This window comes from Panthera uncia, chromosome D2 (genome assembly GCF_023721935.1).
Source record: "Panthera uncia isolate 11264 chromosome D2, Puncia_PCG_1.0, whole genome shotgun sequence".
NCBI classification, from domain to species: Eukaryota; Metazoa; Chordata; class Mammalia; order Carnivora; family Felidae; genus Panthera; species Panthera uncia.
The window spans coordinates 76,430,451-76,452,564 of NC_064818.1; the positions used below are offsets into that span (position 1 = coordinate 76,430,451).

Consider the following 22,114-nt stretch of genomic DNA (forward strand, 5'->3'; position numbering starts at 1 on the left):
AGGATCAATTTTTATTAGGCTCGGCAAGTTTGCTCTGGGCCGCTTTAATATTGAGCAGTGGCATAATCTCGAGACCTAAACTTTAAGCGTCCTTTCAATCTCGGAAAGTTTATCATTCCTTGGAACCCGGTTGTGTCTAATTCCTAGGGAGGGAGCGATCCCCAAAATGAGGAGGGGCCAGAGCCCAGAGTTTCCGCGGTTAATCTGAATGGAGCAGGGAGGGGCGGAGCTATCCCGAAACTCCGAGGGGTGGGGTGGGAGGTGGTGCGGGGTTGAACGATTGCTACACTCGAAGGCAGAGAGAATGGGTGTCTGTGGGTGCTGGTTCCTGGAGCTAAGGGTTCCTGGGAGTGTGTTTTACAACTGTGCTGGGCCCAGGAGAGGGCGTCTGGGCCTTTGAGCTCTGGGTGATGTCTCGGGGACCCCCGGATGCCCCAAAGGGATGGTGGGAAGATCTAGTCTTGGCCTTCCGGCCCCTACGGTGTGACTGCGGTCAGTGCACGGGGGGGGGGGGGGGGGGGGGAGACAACGCAACGCAGGTGACCCGTTCAGAATAGCAGAGGAGAGCCCAGAGGAGAGTCCTTCGGGTAGCAGAGCTGGGGTCCGCTGGTCTCCGCCACGGCCTCCCCGCCTCCGTCCTGCTGCCACCATCACTTCCTTGGCTAAGTGGGGAGTGTGAGTGTGCGCGCGCGCGTCTGTGCGCGCGCACTAGTCAGAGCTCAGAGAACGTTTGCTGCCTCAATGCGTGTGAACGCGTAAGCGTTTATGCAAGCGCGTGCATACAGCTCAGCGCGTGCGCGTGAAGAAGTGCGGGGTGTGCAGGTGATAGAAGCTACGCGGGACTCAGTTGTAGCGCACCTCTGTGTAGACCAGACGGTCAATGCGAGAGAAAGTGGGGTGCAAGCAGAGTACGAGGCCAGATGGCTCCTTTTGACCTCCCAAATTAGCCTGGGGTGGGGGTGGAGGTGGGGGCAAAGTTGTGGGGTCGCGGGGCTGCGTGGTTTCCTAGTTTTGAGTCCTCAAACCAGGCTGCATGGGTCAGCTCACACCCCTCCCCACCTGAGCTCAGTCCCTCGCTGCTTCCGGTCTTGGAGTTGCATCTCTGAAGCCTACCCCAGAGCCCTGCCGCCACCTCTTAGGGTCCCCGCCCTGGCAGAGGCCAACCCCGTGGGCCCTTGACCCCGGGCTCCGAAGATAGCTGAGGTCCTCACGGACTCCATGCCAAACTCCATACCAACGTCTGCTCCACCCCTCGCCCCCTCCCAAGGGCCTGGTATTGGCAGTGGAACAACCTTGAGCTTCAATCTTGGTTACTCTGCCTGGGCTGGTCACTTTTTCCCCCCGGGAGCCTCAGTTTCGCCGCCTGTACAATGGGGTTAAAGATCTGCACCACAGGTTGGCTATGAGGATTAACGTGAAGAATGATGGGAGGCTCCCGGCGTGTTCCAGGTTGCTGGCACCAGGTATTTACTAATTTGGAAGGGTCCAATCAACACCCGCACCCCCCCCCCCCACTCTGCTTTCTTCCCCAGAGGGTGGTGGGTTCTACTCCTCGGGCTGGCCAATTTCCCTTGGGATAGCCTTGGCTAAGGCCAGGAGATAACGCCCACTCAGGGTGTTTGAGGAGGCAGAAAGGCCGCAAGCGGCTGAGAGTCGGCTGTGTCTTTCCAGGAACCTCCCCTCTGTCCCCCAGCCGTGCGGGAGCGCGCGGGACAGGCTGCGACATGGCCCTGGAGCTTGTGCGCGGCCGCGCAGAGGACGCACAAATTGTATTTCAGCGCCGGGTCCTTCCGGGTTAATGAGCTGACACCATGATTAAAGCTGACCATTTGTAATGTGTCTCGACCCCGCCGCCGAGCCCTGAAGAGGTTAATGCGGTGACGGAGGCCGGCACCTGCCCCTCGCCGGCCTCCCGGGCCGTGGCGCACAGCCCCTAGCCTCCACCCCCTCGCCTGCCCCTGCTCGGCTGCTCCGCCGACTCCTAATCAATTAGCCCATTAACGAGCCCTTCGAGGAGTTAAGTAGCGAGAGGTTCTGCCACGGGTAGGGCTGCAGTCGGTAACTCACCGAGGCTAATGATATTATAAGCGCTTTACTCAATAACCCCGCGCGGCGCGGGCCAGGAGGGAACTGCACCGTCATGGTGCGCGTCTGGACATTTGTGGGGACCGATTCCAGAGTCTCCTATCACCTTGGTTGCATTTGGGGGAATATCTTAGGGGCAGGGGGCTCCCAAGAGCTCTTGGTGGAGCGGTCCTGGGGTCGCAAACCGAGCTGGTGTTGCCTGAGTGCCTCGGGGCCTTACTTCACCTTCCTTTCCTCTCAGCTTGTGTAGACAACTGTGCCCCTGTAATGTTTTGCCTGCGCCTGGATGCTTCGAGGTCCAATAACAGCTGATAGGGAATTAAAGGGGCAAGAACCAGGGCTCAGAGGTCGCCAGGAGGAGGGAAGGAACCACGGTTTATTGAGCACTTACCCCTCGCCGCCTTGGAGTTGGCCATGCAGACCTAACTATAACTTCTTCCAGGTAGGCATTTCTTCCCCCAAGTTTAGGAAAGGAGGAAATCCAGGCTCAGAAGGTTTTAGTGTCATGTTCAAGGTCACCCAGACGAGATTTGAATGGACTTTACCCAATTCTAAAATCATGACCTGTTCTCACCTCTTTCTCCTTTTCCCAGCATCAAAGCGCCTCTATTTCTGCAGTAATTCTGTGACCTGCAAATTTGCCAAACAAACAAACAAACAAACAAACAAAAACCCCCAGAAACTTGTGAAATAGAGAGTGGGCTATGGGCTATTCAGCAAAAGTTTACTGAGTCCCTACTATGAGCTCCTAGGTCTCCTGGGCTTTCTGCAGCTTTCCATCCCTATCTAAGGACATCCTCAAAACAGGAGAAAGGGGGAGATGCTAATGAGAAGTTCATTCCGCCAGGGAGGGCAGTGAGGCTCTGACTCGTCCTGGTTCACAGCCTGTAAATGGTGGGGCTGGGATGTGAACCAGGATGTGTTGCCACAAGATCTAGGTCTCTCTTCCACACCCCCAAGGATCTTGCAGCCCTGTTGGGCCTGCGACAGGGGTGGGACCTGTAGGCTGGGATGGTCAGAAGTTGTCTGCCCCGGGCCTGCCAGTTAGGGTCCCAGGGAGGGCATCAGTTCGGAAGCGCATGCTCTTAACCCCCCTCCCTCCCGCGCCGGGCGCAGTGGTCTGCGGGGCGCCGGCTCTGCCTGCCGGTCCGGGGCCGGAGGGGTGGGAGGGTAGGGAGGATCTTGGAGCAGCCTGTACCAGCTCCTCCGGCGGTGCGAGGACCGTCGCCTGAGGGAGGCGTCGGGCCGCTCCAGCTCGGAGCCCCGCGCTGCCCCTGCCCCTCAAGAGCGCCGGAGTCCGAGCGGTCAGAGTCGCCACAGCGGCCAGGAACCTGGGGCTGGAATCTATGCTGCTTTCCGCCCGGCTGTCCCTGGATGCACACAGCTGATGCCCGCCGGGTTCTCGGCGCGCTCCGGGGCGCACAGTCGCTGCGTGCCGGGCCTGGGCTTTTTGAAAATTTCCGGGGCCGCTCGGCGGCGCTGCGATTGGCCGCGTCGGGGTAACCTCTATGCAAATGAGGCCGCGCCACCTCCGCGCCGGCGGAGACCCCGGGAGCTGGCGGGCAAGGAAGGGGCATTCGCGCCGGGGCTGGGCGGGCGCACCCAGAGTCGGGCGGGCAAGGATCCCCGCGCAGCCATCCTGTGCCCGCGTGTCCCCCGCGCAAAGGGGACGCCTCACCAGCTTCGCCGCCCCCTCCCCCTGGCTCCCCTCCCCGCCCCTCCCCCCGCCTGCCTGCCTGCACCACCTTCCACCCAGATCGTCTCTAAAGGGAGTTCTTGGTTTCCTCCGATTTCTTATGAACCCAGGATGGGCAGCAAGGAAGATGCAGGCAAGGGGTGTCCGGCGGCCGGCGGCGTCTCCAGCTTCACCATTCAGTCCATCCTGGGCGGGGGCCCCTCCGAGGTGCCACCGGAGCCCGCCGGCTGGCCGGCCAGGAAGCGCAGCCTGTCCGTGTCCTCGGAGGAGGAGGAGCCGGACGACGGCTGGAAGGCACCTGCCTGCTTCTGCCCAGACCCGCACGGCCCCAAGGAGCCGGGCTCCAAGCATCACCCCCCCATCCCCTTTCCTTGCCTGGGTAAGGATCTCACGCCGCCGGGTCGGCCGCGAGCAAGCTCTAGGGGCGGGAAGCTGTGCCGGGGTCCAGGCCCCCTCTGGCCAGAGCCCCGGCCGCCCAGGGTCGAGGGAGGAGGGGAGGGGACGCGCGCGTTGTTGTCTCCTCCTCCCGGAGGGGGCCCGGGAGGTGACTGGGAACACAGACCTCGCGCGGCGCGGTCTTGGAGAAGGTTGGGTTGGAGGGAGAGTGTACCACAGCGGGCTGGGTACAGGGCCGGCCGCACACACGGCTCTGCCCTCAATATCCCCCTCGTACATCGGTCGGATACTCTCCGAACAAGAGGTTTGGAAGTCGGGTGCCAGCGGTCCGTCTGTCTCTACCGCAATCTCTTCCAGCGTCTTTTTTCTCCTCTCCCTCCCTCCCCACCCCCCACCCTGGGCCTGATTACCACTCCAAGATGATTGACAATGGTGCCTTTCAGAGACGGTTCCTCTTTACAACATCTGACGGAGGGGAGCCCCGCGTTAGTCCTTAGCGTGATTTCCGAACAAACGGCCTGTGAAATGATGCCATACTATAAAGCTCGGGGAACTCTGCCAGCTCAGTTATTACAAGGCAAAATCACCTTTTAAAATGATGCTAATGTCCCCCTCCCCCCCCACCGTCCAGACCTCCTCCCCCTGTTGCCACACGTCCTTTCACGAAGCTGGGGGCACCGAGACCCCGCACTCGAAGCGGCTGGATCCCTCTCCCGCCGCTTTCCAAGGCCAGGGTGCTGGGCTTCGGGTTCTGGCGAGAGGGAGAAGAGAAAGGGGTTGGGACCAAGGCTGCAGCCGCCGGCCACAACCCCCCCCCCCATCACCACCCCCGCCCTCCCACCCCGGGTCCTGGCCAGAGCTGGGGCTTTCTGAGGCTCCCCAACTCCATGCCCTCCTGTCTGTTCTCACTCCCCAGGTACCCCCAAGGGCAGCGGAGGCGCGGGGCCCGCGAGCTCGGAGCGCACGCCTTTCCTCTCTCCTTCGCACCCGGACTTTAAGGAAGAGAAAGAGAGGCTCCTGCCCGCGGGCTCGCCGTCGCCAGGGCCCGAGCGGCCGCGGGACGGCGGCGCCGAGCGGCAGGCGGGCGCCGCCAAGAAGAAGACGCGCACGGTCTTCTCGCGCAGCCAGGTGTACCAGCTCGAGTCCACCTTCGACATGAAGCGCTACCTGAGCAGCTCGGAGCGCGCCTGCCTCGCCTCCAGCCTGCAGCTCACCGAGACCCAGGTCAAGACTTGGTTCCAGAACCGCCGCAACAAGTGGAAGCGGCAGCTCTCGGCCGAGCTGGAGGCGGCCAACATGGCGCACGCGTCGGCGCAGACTCTGGTGGGGATGCCGCTGGTGTTCCGGGACAGCTCGCTGCTGCGGGTGCCGGTGCCGCGCTCGCTCGCCTTCCCGGCGCCGCTCTACTACCCCGGCGGCAACCTCTCGGCCTTACCTCTCTACAACCTCTACAACAAGCTCGACTACTGAGCGGCCGCCGGCCCCGCGCCGCGCTCCCCGGGGCCCCTGCGCGGGGCGGGCTGCGGCCGGAAATATTAAGAAATACACCATGTGTATTCGTTATCTCTTATTTATGGCCTCTGCCCTACTTTTCGTTTCGAGCGTTTCGGGTATTTATCGGCCTTTTCTCCAGCCACATCGCCTGCTCTCGCCTCCCCCCCCCCCCCAAAACCAGTACGCTTTGAAAACCATGTCGGAGGGGATGTCCTCGGGTGGTGGTGGGAAAGGGGGTTTCGGCCAGATCGACAGTGACCGGTAGAAAAGAAATATCAGAAAAACGCCAACCAAGCCAGGTACACTCCTCACCCCATATAGACACCTGTATGTAGGTACACGCACACGCAGCCGGCCAAGCCAGCGGGGGGCTTTGTCCCTCGTCCCGAGGATGGGTAGGGGCGAAAGGGGGAGATTTCAGATCTGTAAATATTTTTAAAGAGGGGAAAAAAAAAATAAAACATTTTAAGCATCGTTGCCAACTTTGGTGAGATTGATTGCCCAGCGTGCTGACGCGCGGCTTTTCTTCGTTTTTGGTGGAAGCGTGCGACAGCAGACGCCGGCTCTCCCCACGTGGAGGGTGGGACCGGGGTCAGGGGTTAAAGGTGGCGACCTTGGCGCCGCCGAGGCGGCACGTGGGCTGGAGCTGCACCCCCCCTCCACTCCCTTGATGCCCAGAGTCCTGGCTCAGGCCACGGTGCACCTGGACGGGAATCCAGCTCCGGAGCCCGCGCGGAGAGGGACAAAGGCCGGGAGCCTCACTGCTGAAGCGCTGCCTCCCGGTACCCAGTATCTACCCAGCACTAGGAGCGCCTTGGGCTGGTCCGCAACAGGGCGCCCTGCGACGTCGTGCAACCCGTGCCACGAGCCTCCTTCCGAGGGCGAAGGTCAGGTGGGGTGGCGCTGCCTGAACCAGGTAAAGAGCCCGCTTTGCTCGTCCCTTAGCCTGGCGCGACAGGCTTGCAGCCGCTCACAGTTCCGAAGCCGGTGGCACACTTGAGCGTCCCTCGCGGCGCGGGAACCCGGCGCCGAAAAGAGACGATTCGGCTGATCAGGGATCTGAGGCTGGAGACTCGGCAAAGAAAGCGCGGGAGGCAGAGGCGCTTCCCCGCACTTTCAAAAATTGTTGTTGTTTATAGTTTTCATTGTGCGTGGCTGAACGGCGGGGTCAAGGGCGAGCACTTGGCCGGTCGCGCTGAAAGGGAACGCGGCGCGCCGCCTGCACGCCCACAGGCTTTCGCGCCACGGGATGGGAGGGCGAGGCGCTCAGAGAATAGCCGCGCGAGCGGTATGTAAATCGCAGAGTTTTGCAATGTTTGACCGCAGCCGCCTGTTCCTTGTAAAACGTCGGAAAAGATGGCTGGACCTTAGAGGAGGAGGGTGGCTCGGTGTCACGTGGGGAGAACTCCCCGGCCCTCCAGCCTCTGGTCCTGAGGTCCTCTTAGTCGGTGCAAGGGTGCTGGAAGTGCGCAACGCGGAAGTAGGACCTCACCCTCTGGAAGGAAAACAGTTGCGTGATAGACTGGTCTCTGAGCCGAGAGGCATCGAAATTAATCAGCGTTTTATGAAAATATAGGATATCTATTAACCGTCTATGTGACCCGCAGTATTCTGCCTGAAGTGCTGGGTCTCTCGTCCACATTTTGAGGTCATTGTTTTCCTCTCACCTAAGCTCTCATGAAAATTACAATCTCTTTCAAGATGACGTCAGAAGGATGTTATCCAAGAATACATCCGCCTATTCTGTTTGTTCTAGTCCACTTATTTCATTTCAGCTTAGTTAAATACAGTAAATATTTACTGAGCCCTAGAACTTGCTGAGAACTCTGCTGACTATTGTATAGGCAGAGAGGGAAAACAAAAGAGACACTGGATCCGTTTTCTTCTAATTTATTTGGTCCACATATTTTATTTCCATGAAGTTTTTCTTTCCAGATGACCCACTGTAAATTCTTCTTTTCCTTTAAAGTTGTTATTTGAATATTCCATGGAGAAATAACCCATTTTTCTCCAGGAACTACTTGTATAGGAATATTCCATCCATATCATTATTGTCTGCATTTCAATAGATTATGTGTTCGTCAAGCAATGATGGTTTTAACAGCATTGGCTCACTATATCCTCCTTATGCTTACTACTCTTATTGGAAGTGGGTTTCTCTAGCCACTCTAGTCTCTGAATGGCAGTGATTTTGCCCTTAAAATATCAAGGATGACACTTTTCAAGTTGTCGTATAGTGGATATTTCAATCTTTTTACTAATCCAGAAATTAGCAGTCCAAGATGATCCAACAGTGTAATTAGTTTCTAGGAATTCCTCTCTCTTACAGGTAACTGATTGTTAATACACACACACACACACACACACACGACTTGAATTTGGATTTAAAATGTTCAAGACTCCATTGTGGCCAGATCTCCTATCTCGAGACTATCAATTCATTTGAATAATCAGCAAAATCATCAGCCTCCTTTCAGGCCGTAAACTGGATTTAAAAGATTGACGGTTCTTAAAACTCAAATAGAGTTCAGCTGCAACTGCCTGCCCAGAGGGACCTGAATCATACACACACCGTATAATGAAATACACTTAGATTTTATTAGCAGATAATTCATGTTCAGAATCTCGAAACTCTAATAGAATTAAATAAACAACTGGAAGAGGGAACCAAATAGAATTATTTGGAGATAAAATTATTTAGCCAAAGTTAGAATGGGGGCAAGGCACTGCATTTTAAAATTCTTAACCTCACCATTAACTTGTTGAGAGAGAACAGATAGAGAACCAAGTATGAGGACTGGTGAGGAGGGAGGGCAAGAATCTGTTCTTTTAGGAGTAATATCAGCACAGTGGGCAGAAGGGTGGTTACTGTGAGTGTGTTTATTGTGCTGAGAATCATAAAAAGAAGTGCACCTGAATAGTGTATGTGAATGTGTAAAGGCCAACAACATTTTTTTCTCTATTAGTGTACCTTAAAAGTTAAACACTTTAACTCCAACAATTTCCTTCCACTTCATAGAAAATCACACAAGAAAGTAAGTTTTTTTGTGTGTCATAAAAGGCAGTGAAAAAGCGGTTGCAGTATGGATTAAAGTAAATATTGCCAGTGAGTTTTTGATATTCAAGAGTAATCGAGTCACAGCATTCTAGGTATAAATTAAGAATTACTTTTCTTTCATGGATATTATGTCAGTTACAGAAGCAACCTTCTTGATTCTCCTATTTCTGGAGGAGTCTAGAAACAGAAACTCTAGGGAGTTTTTGGGGTGGAGGTGGATGGGGAGAAGCTGTCATTGTAGCTGTCATTTTCAGACTCTGCTGAAACATATGTCTAAAAGAAGCTTTTGAGCTTTAACGCACTGCAGAATAATTGTTTGTTTTCCAGTCTGTCCACCCTTCTGGACAGAGTCCCCCAAGAACGAGGACTGTTTGATTGATGCATCTTCTCAGAGTCCCTCACCAGGCCTGCTCAATAATTGTTTGCAAAAAAGATGGAATGGAGGGATAAAGCCTAGTATAAATAAGGGTGAATTTCTGTGATATCGATAGATCTTAAGACAATGGGAAATGTGAGACCCTCGTTCACAGGTGGAAACTCCAGGAAAATGGGAACAAATCAGGGCAAAATAATGCAAATGATTAGGGCAAATATTTCCTTCTCCACTCCAATTCTTGGTTAACTTCATGGCTATATGCATGTCCAGTGAAAGGGAGAATAATTTATTTCTATAGATGTATTGACCAAAATGGGATTTTTTTTTTTGTCTGAGAGACCGAGTCGGGGTGGGGGGACCCTAAGGGTCAAACTGGAAAGAGCATCTATCCCACTTACTATCCAGAAAACCGGCAGGGCGTCGGCCCCAGGGAAACTACATTTCCCAGCGTGCCGCACAAGGGCGGGAGAGAGCGTGAGCTCAGCCTTGGCGCGATGCTCTTTGGGAATTGTAGTTTCCACTCCTTCCTCACGGGCCGGGGGGGCTCAGCCTTGTGATAAAGGGAGACCACGTGATCGGAAAAACCGTGGTTTGCCTTTGAGCCGGAACAAGATGACTGGGTTGACCGACGCCGGGCCTCGGAGCGGACCAATTGGCGGCCTCGAATGAGACGTTGGCGTTTGAAATTAGCCAATTGCAGCCATGCGCTGGAGCTTCCTCTCCGCCTCTTTCGCCCAGCCCGCGAGTGCTCGGAGGGAAGCGAGGAGGTGGCGCGTCCGCGAGCGGCGGCCAAGTTGCTTCTGAAGGGAGCCCAAGGTAGCGGGGCGAGGCCACTGGGCGCAGGGACGGACCCGTCGGGGACTCCCCAGGTCCGGAGCTGCCAGAGCCGTCCGCAGGGAGCCCGTTTCGCTTCCATCGCTCTTTATTTTCGGAGCGTCTGGGGCGGTAGGCCCGGCGGAGGGGGCGGGTTGCGGGAGCCCGCGGCGGGCTATGCTGGGGGCTGGAGTTAGGGGTGCGCCGGTAGGGGTCGGGCCGGTTGGGGCGCTGAGCGGGGGCGGCGGGGGAGGAGCGGGGGAGTCCCGACCGCGGTGGGCGCGCACGCTCCGCGCAGGCGCAGACGCCCGGTAGCCTACGTTCGCTAGTTCCCTCCCCGGTGAGACGGCCCCTTGCCGGCAAGGCACCCCTTCACCGTGACCCCCCCCGCCCCCCCCTCCCCCCAGTGCTCGGCCAGCCCAGCACCCCGTCCTGGACCTTTGGGGACTGACTGGTCGCTTGTTCCGTAGATGACCGGTTCCAACGAGTTCAAACTGAACCAGCCACCCGAGGACGGCATCTCCTCGGTGAAGTTCAGCCCCAACACGTCCCAGTTCCTGCTGGTCTCCTCCTGGGACACGTCGGTGCGCCTCTACGATGTGCCGGCCAACTCCATGCGGCTCAAGTACCAGCACACGGGCGCCGTCCTGGACTGTGCCTTCTACGTACGTGTTCTCCGCGCACCTGCCCTCTTTGTTTTCGGGTATCCTGTGTTCAGAGCTTCCTTCTAACAGCGTCGGGTGGAAGCTTTTGTCCGTAGGCATTCGGGTAGCTCTTGACGTTTTCCTGAACACCCGTCTTGAGCCCAATACCGTGTTTTACTTTAACTTTTGGCGTTGGGGTTATGTAGAAGTCGGAAACTCGGTCTCCTTTCCAGTGGAGTAACCCTGCAAACTTTTTGGATACATGACACTTGTATTTGAAATTTGCCCCAAGACGGTAAAATTTGGTTGCTTTATAAAAAGGTTGGTTTTTTTTTTTCCAGTAGGAGATAGAAATGAAATGCCTGTTTTCCTCTCAGCCAATGTGCTGAAACAGTTCTTAGTTTGCTGATGTGGTTTTTGCTTTCTTTTGTGCGCTTGGGGTTTTGTGTGTGTGTGTGTGTGTGTGTGTGTGTGTGTGTGTGAGAGAGAGAGAGAGAGAGAGAGAGAGAGAGAGAGCTCACATCCTGAACGTAAAGTGAACAGATGGCTGTAGGAACCGGAATTTTGAAACACTGTGTAAATGTCTATAACTTTTAAATGTCTTGAAACTTTTATTTTGTAGGATCCAACGCATGCTTGGAGCGGGGGGTTAGACCATCAATTGAAAATGCATGATTTGAACACGGATCAAGGTAATATGGCCACATTTCTACCAGTTTATTGTTTTCTTGGCTCAGGTACTAAAGTGTAAATGTTTATTTAGGAAAAGTGGCTTCTGAATTGCTTAGTTCCCAAGTTGTTCAGGTACAAGTAAAAGTGGCTTGAATTTAGGACTTTTTTAAAAAATGATCGCCGTAAGTTACTGATCACAAAATACCGTGCATTTACTTTCTCAGTAAATTCAGTTCCATTAGGATCTCCATTCTAAGTCTTTACATGAAGTTGCCCTTAAGGATATGACTTTAACCTGTCCTCAGAAGTGGACTGGATTCCACAGTAGTGTCCTGTACATTGGGATTTTCCAGGAAAGTGGTGATGTTTGAGTGTTCTTTGTTCTGAAGCTATTTTGGTTCAGACTGAAGGAAGATAGGTTTTTAAAAACTAGATATAAAAATAGTCATCTCCAGCTTCTATATTAATTCCACTTGTGTGATTATTTAGCCTAGAATATGCCTGAGTTGCATTTATTGGATGAGTAATAAAATGACACATTTTCTTATAGTTAATTTAAGAAATTAACTGAATAAATTAAGAAGTTAATTAAGGTGCAGATAGGAAATGACTTACTCAATTTTTTGTGGTAACTTCGGAGCAGAGCAGAAGTGCAATGGAACTTAAATGCACAGAGCTCTTGGAGCATTAAAAAAATGTCTTTTTTGTATATGCATCTATTAGGTAGAGTTGTACTTGAAGCAATTGGCGAGGTACAAAGATATGACTACATGAGGGTGAGCTGGACAGTGGGAGGATGGAAAGAGGATGGACACAATATTGAGTCAAAAAAACCCAAACAACTCAGAAGAGGAAATTTCATGAAAGTCCCATTGTCATGTAACTTAGAACTGCAGATGTTTGGTTTTGTTTGTTAGCAGCTTATTCCACACAGTAAGTTAGCTTGCAGGTTTGGGTCCTCTTTGTTGGAAAACTTAGGAGAAAAAACACACTGAAATACAAAGATTTTTGATCTGGAGACTATAATTAAGGGAATTAGCTGTTTATTCGCAGGAGGTCATTGCCGAACTTCATGAGGAATTTTTGTGTGTGTGTCAGTGATATGTTTTTAAATAGGTGATTTTTCTGTTTGAGGATCAGGACCACATAATCTTTGTCGTGTCCTTAGCATGTGGTATAGATTTTGGCACATACCAGACATTTAGCACATGTTAGTTGAATGAATGAATGAGACTGGGTGAAGAGTTGAAATTGAAAGGAAGGAAATTGTGTATTGGAAACTTGATCCACCATTTGAAAGCCGAGGGGACTCATCCCGAGACTCCCTGCCTTCCTTATCCCCTAGCTTTCAGATGATACTGTTACCACGTAAATAAGTTTCTTATAAATATTAATCTAATGCAGCAAGTTTTATCCAGTTCCAGAAGACCAGAGGTCTCTACTCATTCATTCATTCATTCATTCAGCAGATATTTGAGTACCTCCATGTACCAGAACCTGCAGTAGATAAAGTCAGAACTGTAGAGTTTGACAAGGTTTCTGATTTTTAAGGAATCTAGAATCAAGTGAGGAAAATAACAGCTATGCCACCAATTTAATGCAATGTGAAATTCAAGTCAGCCTTTGGTATGTGTCATGCCAGTGAATCAAACTATGCATTGTAAGGTGAACAGAGGAATGGGTGACTGTAGTCATGGAGACATTTTTCTGTGTGCGGACATTTTCATCGAGTTGGTGGAAGCGGATTCATTACAGTTTAATGAATGTTTCCTTCTATTCACTTGAGGAATCTTCGTTCAGGAGAGGTAGTAAAGGTGGGTGATTTTTTTTTTTTTTCTTTTTCTCCCCCCCACTGTAGAAAATCTTGTTGGAACCCATGATGCCCCTATCAGATGTGTTGAATACTGTCCAGAAGTGAATGTGATGGTTACAGGGAGCTGGGATCAGACGGTTAAATTGTGGGATCCCAGAACTCCTTGTAATGCAGGGACCTTCTCTCAGCCTGAAAAGGTAGGCTCTTTCCTTTTATAACAAGAATTTTAGTCTCACGGGTGATTTGACTTGGTACATGTTTGCTGAAGGTGGTGTTGAACTTGAAGGTTAACTACCAGTTGATGAGGAGCGCCTGGCTGGCTCAGTGAGTAGAGCAGGCGACTCTTGATCTCAGGGTCGTGAGTTCAAACCCCATGCTGGGCATATAGAATACTTGATTGAGTCTGTTTTACAACACAGATGTTTTGAAGCAAAAGGAAATGAATTTTGGTGTGTGGGTTAACTTTTTTTTTTTTCTGTTGTCCTCTTTGTGCCAGATGGCACTAGTAAATAAACCCACTGCTGCGTATTATTAATGCTTTAAATCCCAGGACTGAGAAGCAACTCCGTGCCTTTTCAGAGAAGTCATTTAGCAGAGACCGTTGGATTGCCTTCAGTTGGGTTTGACGCCCAAACCAGGGAGTAGGATGGAGCGTCACTCGTTTTCACTTAGGACCCGAGGTTTCATTTGAGCGGACTGTTAAGAGGGTGAAATGGGTTATCACTTGAGGTGAGAAAGGTGTCCTGCATTCCTCGGTTTCTGCCATTTGTGTATTTATTTTTATTATTGATAGATGTAGTTTGAAGGCTGTACTGAGGGAAGCTTTTTAAAACTGAAACTGTGTGTATTCTAACCTTTTCATCTGGACAGTGAAAGTAATTGAGCATTCTTGCTGTATCCTCATCAGCCTTTATCAGGTGGTAGTTGATTTTAAAGATTGATTGTTTTAGCAGTTTAAAGGTATCCTTCACTTGAATCTATTTCCTTAGTGTAAATATACTATTCAGTTCCCGTTAGCCATCATTATATACTGTAGTGCATCCAAAGAGCCATTATTTTTGTCACATCACAGTCGAATCTACTCCTGGCAAGACCTTTGTTCAGAATAAAATAATTGCATTGTTTCTAGTTTTGATTTATGGTTGTATGTAACATGTTAAGAGCTGTGATAAATTGCAGACAGAATATCGTATAATGGACAGCCACACTGAATCAAGCTGCTTATTGGTTCAGCAAGGTTCATTATGTCACTTTTTTTAATACTTTCTTTGATAAATGTATAGACCTAGTCAGTGGCATGACAGTGGTTTCACTTGATTTACGATCAGTGGGGATAGAAAGCCCTATTAGAAGCTTGTGTGTCACCTGTATAGTAAAGATTTAAGATAAAATTCCCAATCTGATCGTGCTAGTATAAATCCATCTCTTTCTGGATTCTGTGTTGTTTAAGTTTGGCGTTTCACATGTCTTAGGTTAATTTCTGGTTTTCTGCAAATGTGTTTTTTGAAGAAACTGGTAAAGCTTTACATCTTTCTTATTTAAATGTGCTTAACTAAATCTACTGTTTTGAATCTTTTTAATTCCTCGTAATTTCCCTTAGTCAGATTAGTTGGTTGAATTTGAAGGCCAGATTGTGGAGATGATTTGATTGTTAATTGTTAAACCTAACTTGGTATTTTTGGTTGGTGGTATGTATTTAACACACTGGTGGCTACTAACCTTGTGTTTTAACCACTGAATGTTAAAGAGGTGTCTTACATTGCATGGCCTGGGTTCTGTTCATTTTTTAATAGTGTTTCTTCAGGTTTTAAAATACTAAATCAGGTTCAATTAGAGTTGCTTATTAGTTGAAAGTAATAACCAGAGTACCATTATATATCTAAAGTCTAGATTTAAAAAAATTCTTTAACGTGATCAGGAAAATACATTGTGCCACCTTTTTCCTCAGTTTGCTGTCTGTTTGGTCCCCAGATAGCATGTTTGAAAATAAACCACTTGAAATGCTTGCTTGCAGGAAATTCCGTAACTTGTTATAAAGGAATTTTTTGCGAAAAGTCGTTGTAATACTGCAAAAAGGGCATGATGGGGGCAGGGGATAGATGCTTTTAGGGGAGAAGATGCTTTTTAAATTTTCACTAATGATGAACTTTGTCTTGAGTGTTTAGTATGACATCAGGGCACAAGAATGTGCTTTGTCACATGCCAGACCACTGTCCTCGTCTTTTGAGTTCATATGCCACAAAAAGCAACTAAGCAGCTAATGAACGATGGCTTCTTCATTCTTCTTAGAAAGGCCTAATTTTATTCAGTGTGACAGCTGAGAAAAATCAAGATTTTTAGAGTCAAACATGAAATCTTTTTTCAAAAGGTGGTCATAGAAAAATAACTTTGAAAATGATTATCTTATGAAAAGTTAGATGCCTGTGGAGAGGTTTCTTGAATTGTTTTATGGCTTTATTGTTTCCTTTTTGAGTAGTTTTTACGGTTTTATATTGTCACTAAATGAAACAAGAAGACTGGAAAAATTGTTAAATAATTTGTTTTATCACGAAGAGAATTAAATCTTCCAAAGTGTTTTTGCAGAGTTAGAATGTACATCATACAATACTTCGCTAAGTATTAAGGATATATTGGTTGAAGATTTTGTGCAAATTACTTGGTTTGTAAAGCTGTAATATTTAGAATTTAATACTGGTGTTTGAGAACCTGATCGGCTAACTTTTTTATGGTTTTATGATTAGTGGACTTTTGGGGGACCAAATATCATTTTCTGGCAAATAGGTGGATTTTAGTGAGTTTTGGTCTTTCTTGAAAGGTGTATACCCTCTCAGTGTCTGGAGACCGGCTGATTGTGGGCACTGCAGGCCGCAGGGTGTTGGTGTGGGACTTGCGGAACATGGGCTACGTACAGCAGCGCCGGGAGTCCAGCCTCAAGTACCAGACCCGCTGCATACGGGCTTTTCCCAACAAGCAGGTGCGCCCCTGCCCCCCCCCCCCCCCCTCCCCTTCAGTTTGAAAATAAGAGGATCTCATTGGTCATTGCCTTTTAAAGCTTCGCTTCTCTTTTGTTTGTAATCAGTAGTGGTTTAGAATTTGCTGTTACGTTTTCAGCAGCCTTGTGTTACAGAGTAGTGTGTTAACCCAGTTTCAGAGAAGACCTTGACGTTCAGAGAAATCAAATCATCTACCATGGTTGGAACAGAGGTCTTCTGATTCCTTGGTCCAGGATGCTTGACAGGTATATGGTAATCCAAGAGGGTTTTGCAGACATTTCCATTCACCAAACCCATGAATTCAGACTTAGATCTGGAAACTCAGGATTATGGAATTGGCTCTTCTCTCTCTCTCTCTCTTTTTTTTTTTTTTTTTTTTGGCCTCTTTGTAACCCTAACACGAATGGAGTTCTTTAGCAGGTCTGACAGCAGCACTTGGATTTAAAAAAAAAAAGCCACTGAAGTTAGAGAGGCCATGCTCTTTACCTAATGACTTACTCTTGATATACAGGTTCTCCTCCCTTGTCATCACTGCTAAACAAGACTGCCCTGTTTATTACTGAGCCCCTTCTCCCCCCAGATCCTGAAAGTTTGAAGGACAGTTGGGTGGTGTGGTCAGCTGCTGTAAGAATTTTACAAGAGGAAAAGTCATTAAAAACGGCAGTTATCTTTGGAATCTTCTGCTGTCCTTTCATGGTTGAGGAGCTGGATGCAGTTATGCTGGTTATTCTCTTGGCCCTTTATCTCAAAAGGCTAGTGCCTCAAATGGTGATCCCTGTTCTTTTTCTCAGGAAATTGTAAATTTCCATTGAAGATAAGGAATGGCAGTTATGTGAAACTTTTCTAGATCTAAGCATGTGATTAAAATATCCTTGCATTTATCAATCTCATTTTTAGGTCACATCTAAAACTTTGTTAGACTATCTCTAGTGGGTCATGGAAGTTTCAGATTTCACTGATTTTTTTTTTTTTTTTTTTTCTCCCTAAGTAGTTCTTCAGGAATAATTTGTTTTCATACCTTGAAGAATTAAAAAAAAAAAAAAAAAATCAAATACAGGCTCATTTATCTTATGTTTTAGTTTCTTTGACATACTGTCATTTCAAGGAAAGGTGAGAAAAGGTTTGAAATGGTAACCCACTTTTGAACATTGTTGAAAATCTGTGTCGTTTATGTGTGAGCTCAGCTTGCTGTAGTTCAATGCATGGGGCAGGATGACTGAGATGGAAGGCTGGCATTCTAGCTCATTTGGATCTTTGATCCCCCCACTGGAGGAATCCCCCTTCTTACTGTTGTTGGAGGTAGAGAGGCCCAGGGCATAGCAAATTATATCCAACTGATGGAACACATTTGAGCCCCATTTGAGCCCCCTCTGGACAGGATGAATAAATGATACTGAAGCCCTTTAGGATTCTTGCCTATATTTTAAAAAGTTACTAGATGTGATAGCCTTATTGTTCTTTTTCTATAGAACAGGTATTCATGTTCTTTAAGTTCTGGAATGGTCATAGCTTTGTTAGTACAGCTTAAAACCTACACCTGGTTAAAACCTGGCTGTACTTACCTTTCATTTCTGAAATAACCGTCTTTAGCACAGGTTGAATTTGGGAATCAGTGCTTTGTTTTGGGAAGCTGGAGTCACCAGTTTTGTCCTTCTTTGCTTCCCTCTTGGCAGGGTTATGTATTAAGCTCCATCGAAGGTCGAGTGGCAGTTGAGTACTTGGACCCGAGCCCTGAAGTGCAGAAGAAGAAGTATGCCTTCAAGTGTCACAGACTAAAGGAGAATAACATTGAGCAGATTTACCCGGTCAATGCCATTTCCTTTCACAACATCCATAATACATTTGCTACAGGTACGGGATGGCAGGTGAACCTGCATCGCATCACTGAGATAACAGATTTTGCTGTAATTGAACATGAGGCATTTATACTTAGGCAGAGTTTAAAAAAAAATTGTGCTTGCTTTTTCTGATATTTAGGGAGCAGAAATGTTATGTGATCCTCTGTGGGGAAAATGTAACTCATGTGACCTTAAAAATTAACCGTTAAAGGTCCTGGTTTTTTTTGTTTTTGTTTTTTTTTTCCTGTGTCTGCTTTTTAAGAACCCTTGTTTTACCTCTCTTGAAATGACTTCTAGGCGGCTCTGATGGATTTGTCAACATTTGGGATCCGTTTAACAAAAAGCGACTGTGCCAGTTCCACCGGTACCCCACCAGCATCGCGTCGCTTGCCTTCAGTAATGATGGGACCACGCTCGCAATAGCATCATCGTATATGTATGAAATGGATGACACGGAACATCCTGAAGATGGTATCTTCATTCGCCAAGTGACAGATGCCGAAACAAAACCCAAGTGAGTATGCTTCACCTGTATGTGAGCCTTTGCTTGCATTCAGCCCAGGATTTATTAATTTTTCTAAATTCACGAATAGCATTGTTGATGCCTGCTCGGTATTACAGCTGACTGTAGGGTTGGAGTTGATTTTATCTTGTTCTCCCAAGCTTTCAATATCCGTAGGTTGATAGACGTCTGATGGATAAAATTGTGCCCAGTTGTTGGGTAGAGAAGAATGTCAAACTCTCATTCTTCTTGAATAGGCACTATTATTTGAATCTCTGGAGTTATTACTAGCACAGTGCTTCAAAATTAAGTTGAGGAATTCAAGAATAATTTATTTTAGCGAATCTGTTTAAGATATTTGAGAATTTGAACCACCAAAAATCTTTCCTCTCCACCGAGGTTGTTCCTTTAATATTTACACAAAGTGAATGACCTTCAGGTCTTACTGGAAACCCAGAATAATGTGGCCTTGCCTGGAATAGCAGATTTCCGTAGTTTTGAAATTTTCATAGCTGTCTTTGGCTCTTGGTTGTAACTGTTGACAGAGAGGAACAATTGACATTTTTTTTGGTACCAACAGGGCAAAGCTCTTTACTTAATTACCTGTACCAGGCCTAAGGGAAAACTGATACTTAGGCGCTTGTTAAACCATAAAATACCTGCCCCTGCGGGTCTTTGTCCCTGTTCCCTGTCCCTCTCTACCCAGGCCTCAGTAAATATAGAATGACTGAATGTTTTCAAGGTTCTTCTACTTTTCTGAGTTAAAATGGTTTAACACCCTTGCTAAATTGGTTGAGTCCCAGAGAAGGGGCAGAGTGTTAAATATTTCATATGATGCATATTTTTACAGATTTGACTTTAGCAAAGACTTAGTATGTGAAGCCTGTTGGATAAAGGGCTGTGTTTGCATTTAATCTCTCACTTTTGTGTTTCTTGTCCTGGCCGGCCATTTTGATCTCATGCTGTTCTTTTTTTCTTTTGAACTTGTAGGTCACCATGTACTTGACAAGATTTCATTTACTTAAGTGCCATGTTGATGATAATAAAACAATTCGTACTGCCTAGTGGTGGATTTATTACTAATAACAAAGAAACCAGGGAAATATATTAATCTTAATATTATAAGAACCTGAAAATAATGGAAAAGTGGTTTTTGTTGATTTTTTTTTTTTTTTTTTTTTTTTTTTTTCTTTTAAACCGAACACTCTTAAGTGCATGAGACGGTTGATGGTTTGCTGCATTAAAGGTATTCGGGCAAACAAAATTGGAGGGCAGTGATTGCACTTTTGAGAATCAGTTTTGACCTTGATAATTTTTGTTTCCACTGTGGAAATAACATGTTTGTAAATAAATACAGGTAATAAAAACCCCTTTGCATTCTTTCTGGACCTTAAATGGTGGAGGAAAAGGCTCTTGAGCCATTTGTTTCTTTTGCTGGTTGTAGTTGCTAATTCTAAAGCTGCTTCAGACTGCCTCATGAGGAGGTTAATCTACAATTAAACAGTATTTCCTCTTGGCCGTCCATTATTTTCCGAAGCAGATGGTTCATCGTTTCCTGGGCTGTTCAACAAAGCGAGGTTAAGGTTAGACTCCTGGGAATCAGCTAGTTTTCAATCTTATTAGGGTGCAGAAGGAAAACTAATAAGAAAACCTCCTAACTTCATTTTGTGACTGTAAACAATTATTTATTAGCAAACAATTGATCCCAGAAGGGCAAATTGTTTGAGTCAGTAATGAGCTGAGAAAAGACAGAGCATATCTGTGTATTTGGAAAAATAATTGTAACGTAATTGCAGTACATTTAGACAGGCATCTATTTGGACCTGTTTCTATCTCTAAATGAATTTTTGGAAACATTAATGAGGTTTACATATTTCTCTGACATTTATATAGTTCTCATGTCCATTTCAGTTGCCCAGCCGCTGGTGATTAAGGTTAAAAAGAAAAAAAATTATAGTGAGAATGAGATTCACTTTAACGTAATGCCCTGAAGCAGAACACGAACTTGGCTTGGCCTGTTCTAGCTGGTTCCAGATAGTATTTCTGTTGTCAAACTTTTGGTGTTTCATATGTATTCTTTGCACATGTACGTTTTTGAATGGGACTTGGACGTTTACTGAAATTGATCTATGACGTGTTTTTAAAAAAATTCTTTTGATAACAGAGAAAGGTCTTAATTTTAAGTGTTTCAGTGGAAACTTAGTGCAAGTCTGAACCCATCTTTTGAAATGTATTTTCTTCATTGCAGGTCCACGTAATCATCTCGTGAAAGTGGTTTCTCTGTGGAAAGCTTTGTTTTGCTTCCTACAAATGCATACTTATCCCCTAAGGGATGCGTTATAGTCATTGTGGACACCTTATTTAGTATGTGGATTTCCCAGTTTTCTGTCTTAAAACAACTTGTCTGTGTGCCCTTTCATGCTGACTTTGTGTAGGGTGAGGAGTCTTTGTGTCCTCGTGCGGTGGTCTGAAGAATTGTCCCCACCCCAGCAAGCCCCGTGGTTGTTTATGAGCAGCTTGAGCTCTTTTTTGTAAAATAATCTAAACCTGTTATTTCCGTGCTGCCTAATAAATCGGAGATTCAGAACCCTTAAATGTTGGATGTTTTTAAACGTTGGTAATTAATGTAATTTACTTCATAAAAAGGCTTCTGTAAAGCAAAACTCCCTCCATCAAGGGCCTGGTGGGGATGACATTGTACCTTTAAGTCCACACTGCCTCGTTTAATTATGCCTATTCTGGTGTACGTTGGGGATTCAGTCCTGGCTAAAGTGATCTGTTGGAGTTGTGCCATTTCCCTGGTGCCCTCTTCTGGATCGGCGGGGCCCCTGAGCCGACTGGGCTGCGTCACAGGGGGGGCACGGACCGTGCACGGCTGACGGGCGCCCTTTGGCGTGGCGCTCTCCTGGTGCCGGTGCGGGAGGGCACATGTGGCCCATACATCCCTGGGCTGGCGCGGTCCCCATACGCGCGCACACAGAGCCAGATGACAGACCCGGCTGTACTTATCCATCAGATGCTAAATCAAAGTGAAGCCCTTGGGATGGTCAATAATGTAACAGCCAGAGACTAACTGACGATATTGGTTCTTTAGTGTGATTATGTGCTTTTTAGAGTCATAACCACTTGGTCGCGGACAGAGCATAAATTTAAACCATTGTTTAACTGAAAGAGAATTAATACGGTATTGTCAGAGGTGACTGAAATTAAAGCAACGTTTGGGACCTGTTTCAAGTAGGTGGTGTGGGAGAGCTTTTTTTGGTACTTCTGTGTGGATGTCCTCTCCTCTCTCCTGAAACTCGTCTCAGCCTGAATGTGTCTCCTTGCCTCCCCTGTGGACCGTTAGCCACTTCGCGGTTTGCCTGCTTATGATGACAGCTGCTTTCCCCCCAAATGACCCCGTGTGATTCCTTAGTGTTTTCAGTGATTTCCCTTCTCCATGGTCTCGTCATGGTTTTTAAGTTTCTCTTCTGTTTTCTTTTTTTTTTTTTTTTTTTAAGTGTATTTGTTTATTTTGAGAAAAGAGAGTGTGTGTGCACAAGCTGGGGAGGGGCAGAGAGAGAGGGAGCGAGAGAATCCCCAGCAGGCTCTGCACAGAGCTTGACCTGGGGCTCGATCCCACGGACCGGGAGATCATGGCCTGAGCTGCACACAGTCAGGTGTCGGGCGCTCAACCGACTGAGCCACCCAGGTGCCCCGCTTCTGATGATTCTTTCTGCTGCTGCTCTCCCGCT

General features: G+C 47.9%; 2 protein-coding genes across 6 annotated transcripts; both read left to right on the plus strand.

The window, feature by feature from the left end:
- The first annotated feature begins 3,892 nt into the window (after window positions 1–3,892).
- Window positions 3,893–6,039, plus strand: HMX2 (H6 family homeobox 2). The gene is made up of 2 exons (XM_049646593.1): window positions 3,893–4,160; window positions 5,094–6,039. Exons 1-2 carry the CDS (start codon window positions 3,893–3,895, stop codon window positions 5,645–5,647), a joined length of 822 nt encoding a protein of 273 aa, XP_049502550.1. The 3' UTR covers window positions 5,648–6,039.
- Window positions 6,040–9,832: 3,793 nt separating this feature from the next.
- BUB3 (BUB3 mitotic checkpoint protein) lies at window positions 9,833–20,975 on the plus strand. Of its 5 annotated transcripts, none has more exons than XM_049646584.1 (8): window positions 9,833–9,921; window positions 10,389–10,583; window positions 11,185–11,254; window positions 13,093–13,244; window positions 15,863–16,021; window positions 17,714–17,891; window positions 18,176–18,392; window positions 19,371–20,975. In XM_049646584.1, the coding sequence occupies exons 2-8, from the start codon at window positions 10,389–10,391 to the stop codon at window positions 19,384–19,386; spliced, it is 987 nt and encodes a 328-aa protein (XP_049502541.1). In that variant the 5' UTR covers window positions 9,833–9,921; the 3' UTR covers window positions 19,387–20,975. The 5 variants fall into 5 exon arrangements, with proteins under 5 accessions (XP_049502541.1, XP_049502540.1, XP_049502538.1 ...); XM_049646581.1 differs by lacking the exon at window positions 9,833–9,921 and adding an exon at window positions 9,951–9,974; XM_049646582.1 differs by lacking the exon at window positions 9,833–9,921 and adding an exon at window positions 9,952–9,974 and having other exon boundaries at window positions 20,629–20,975.
- Window positions 20,976–22,114: the final 1,139 nt, after the last annotated feature.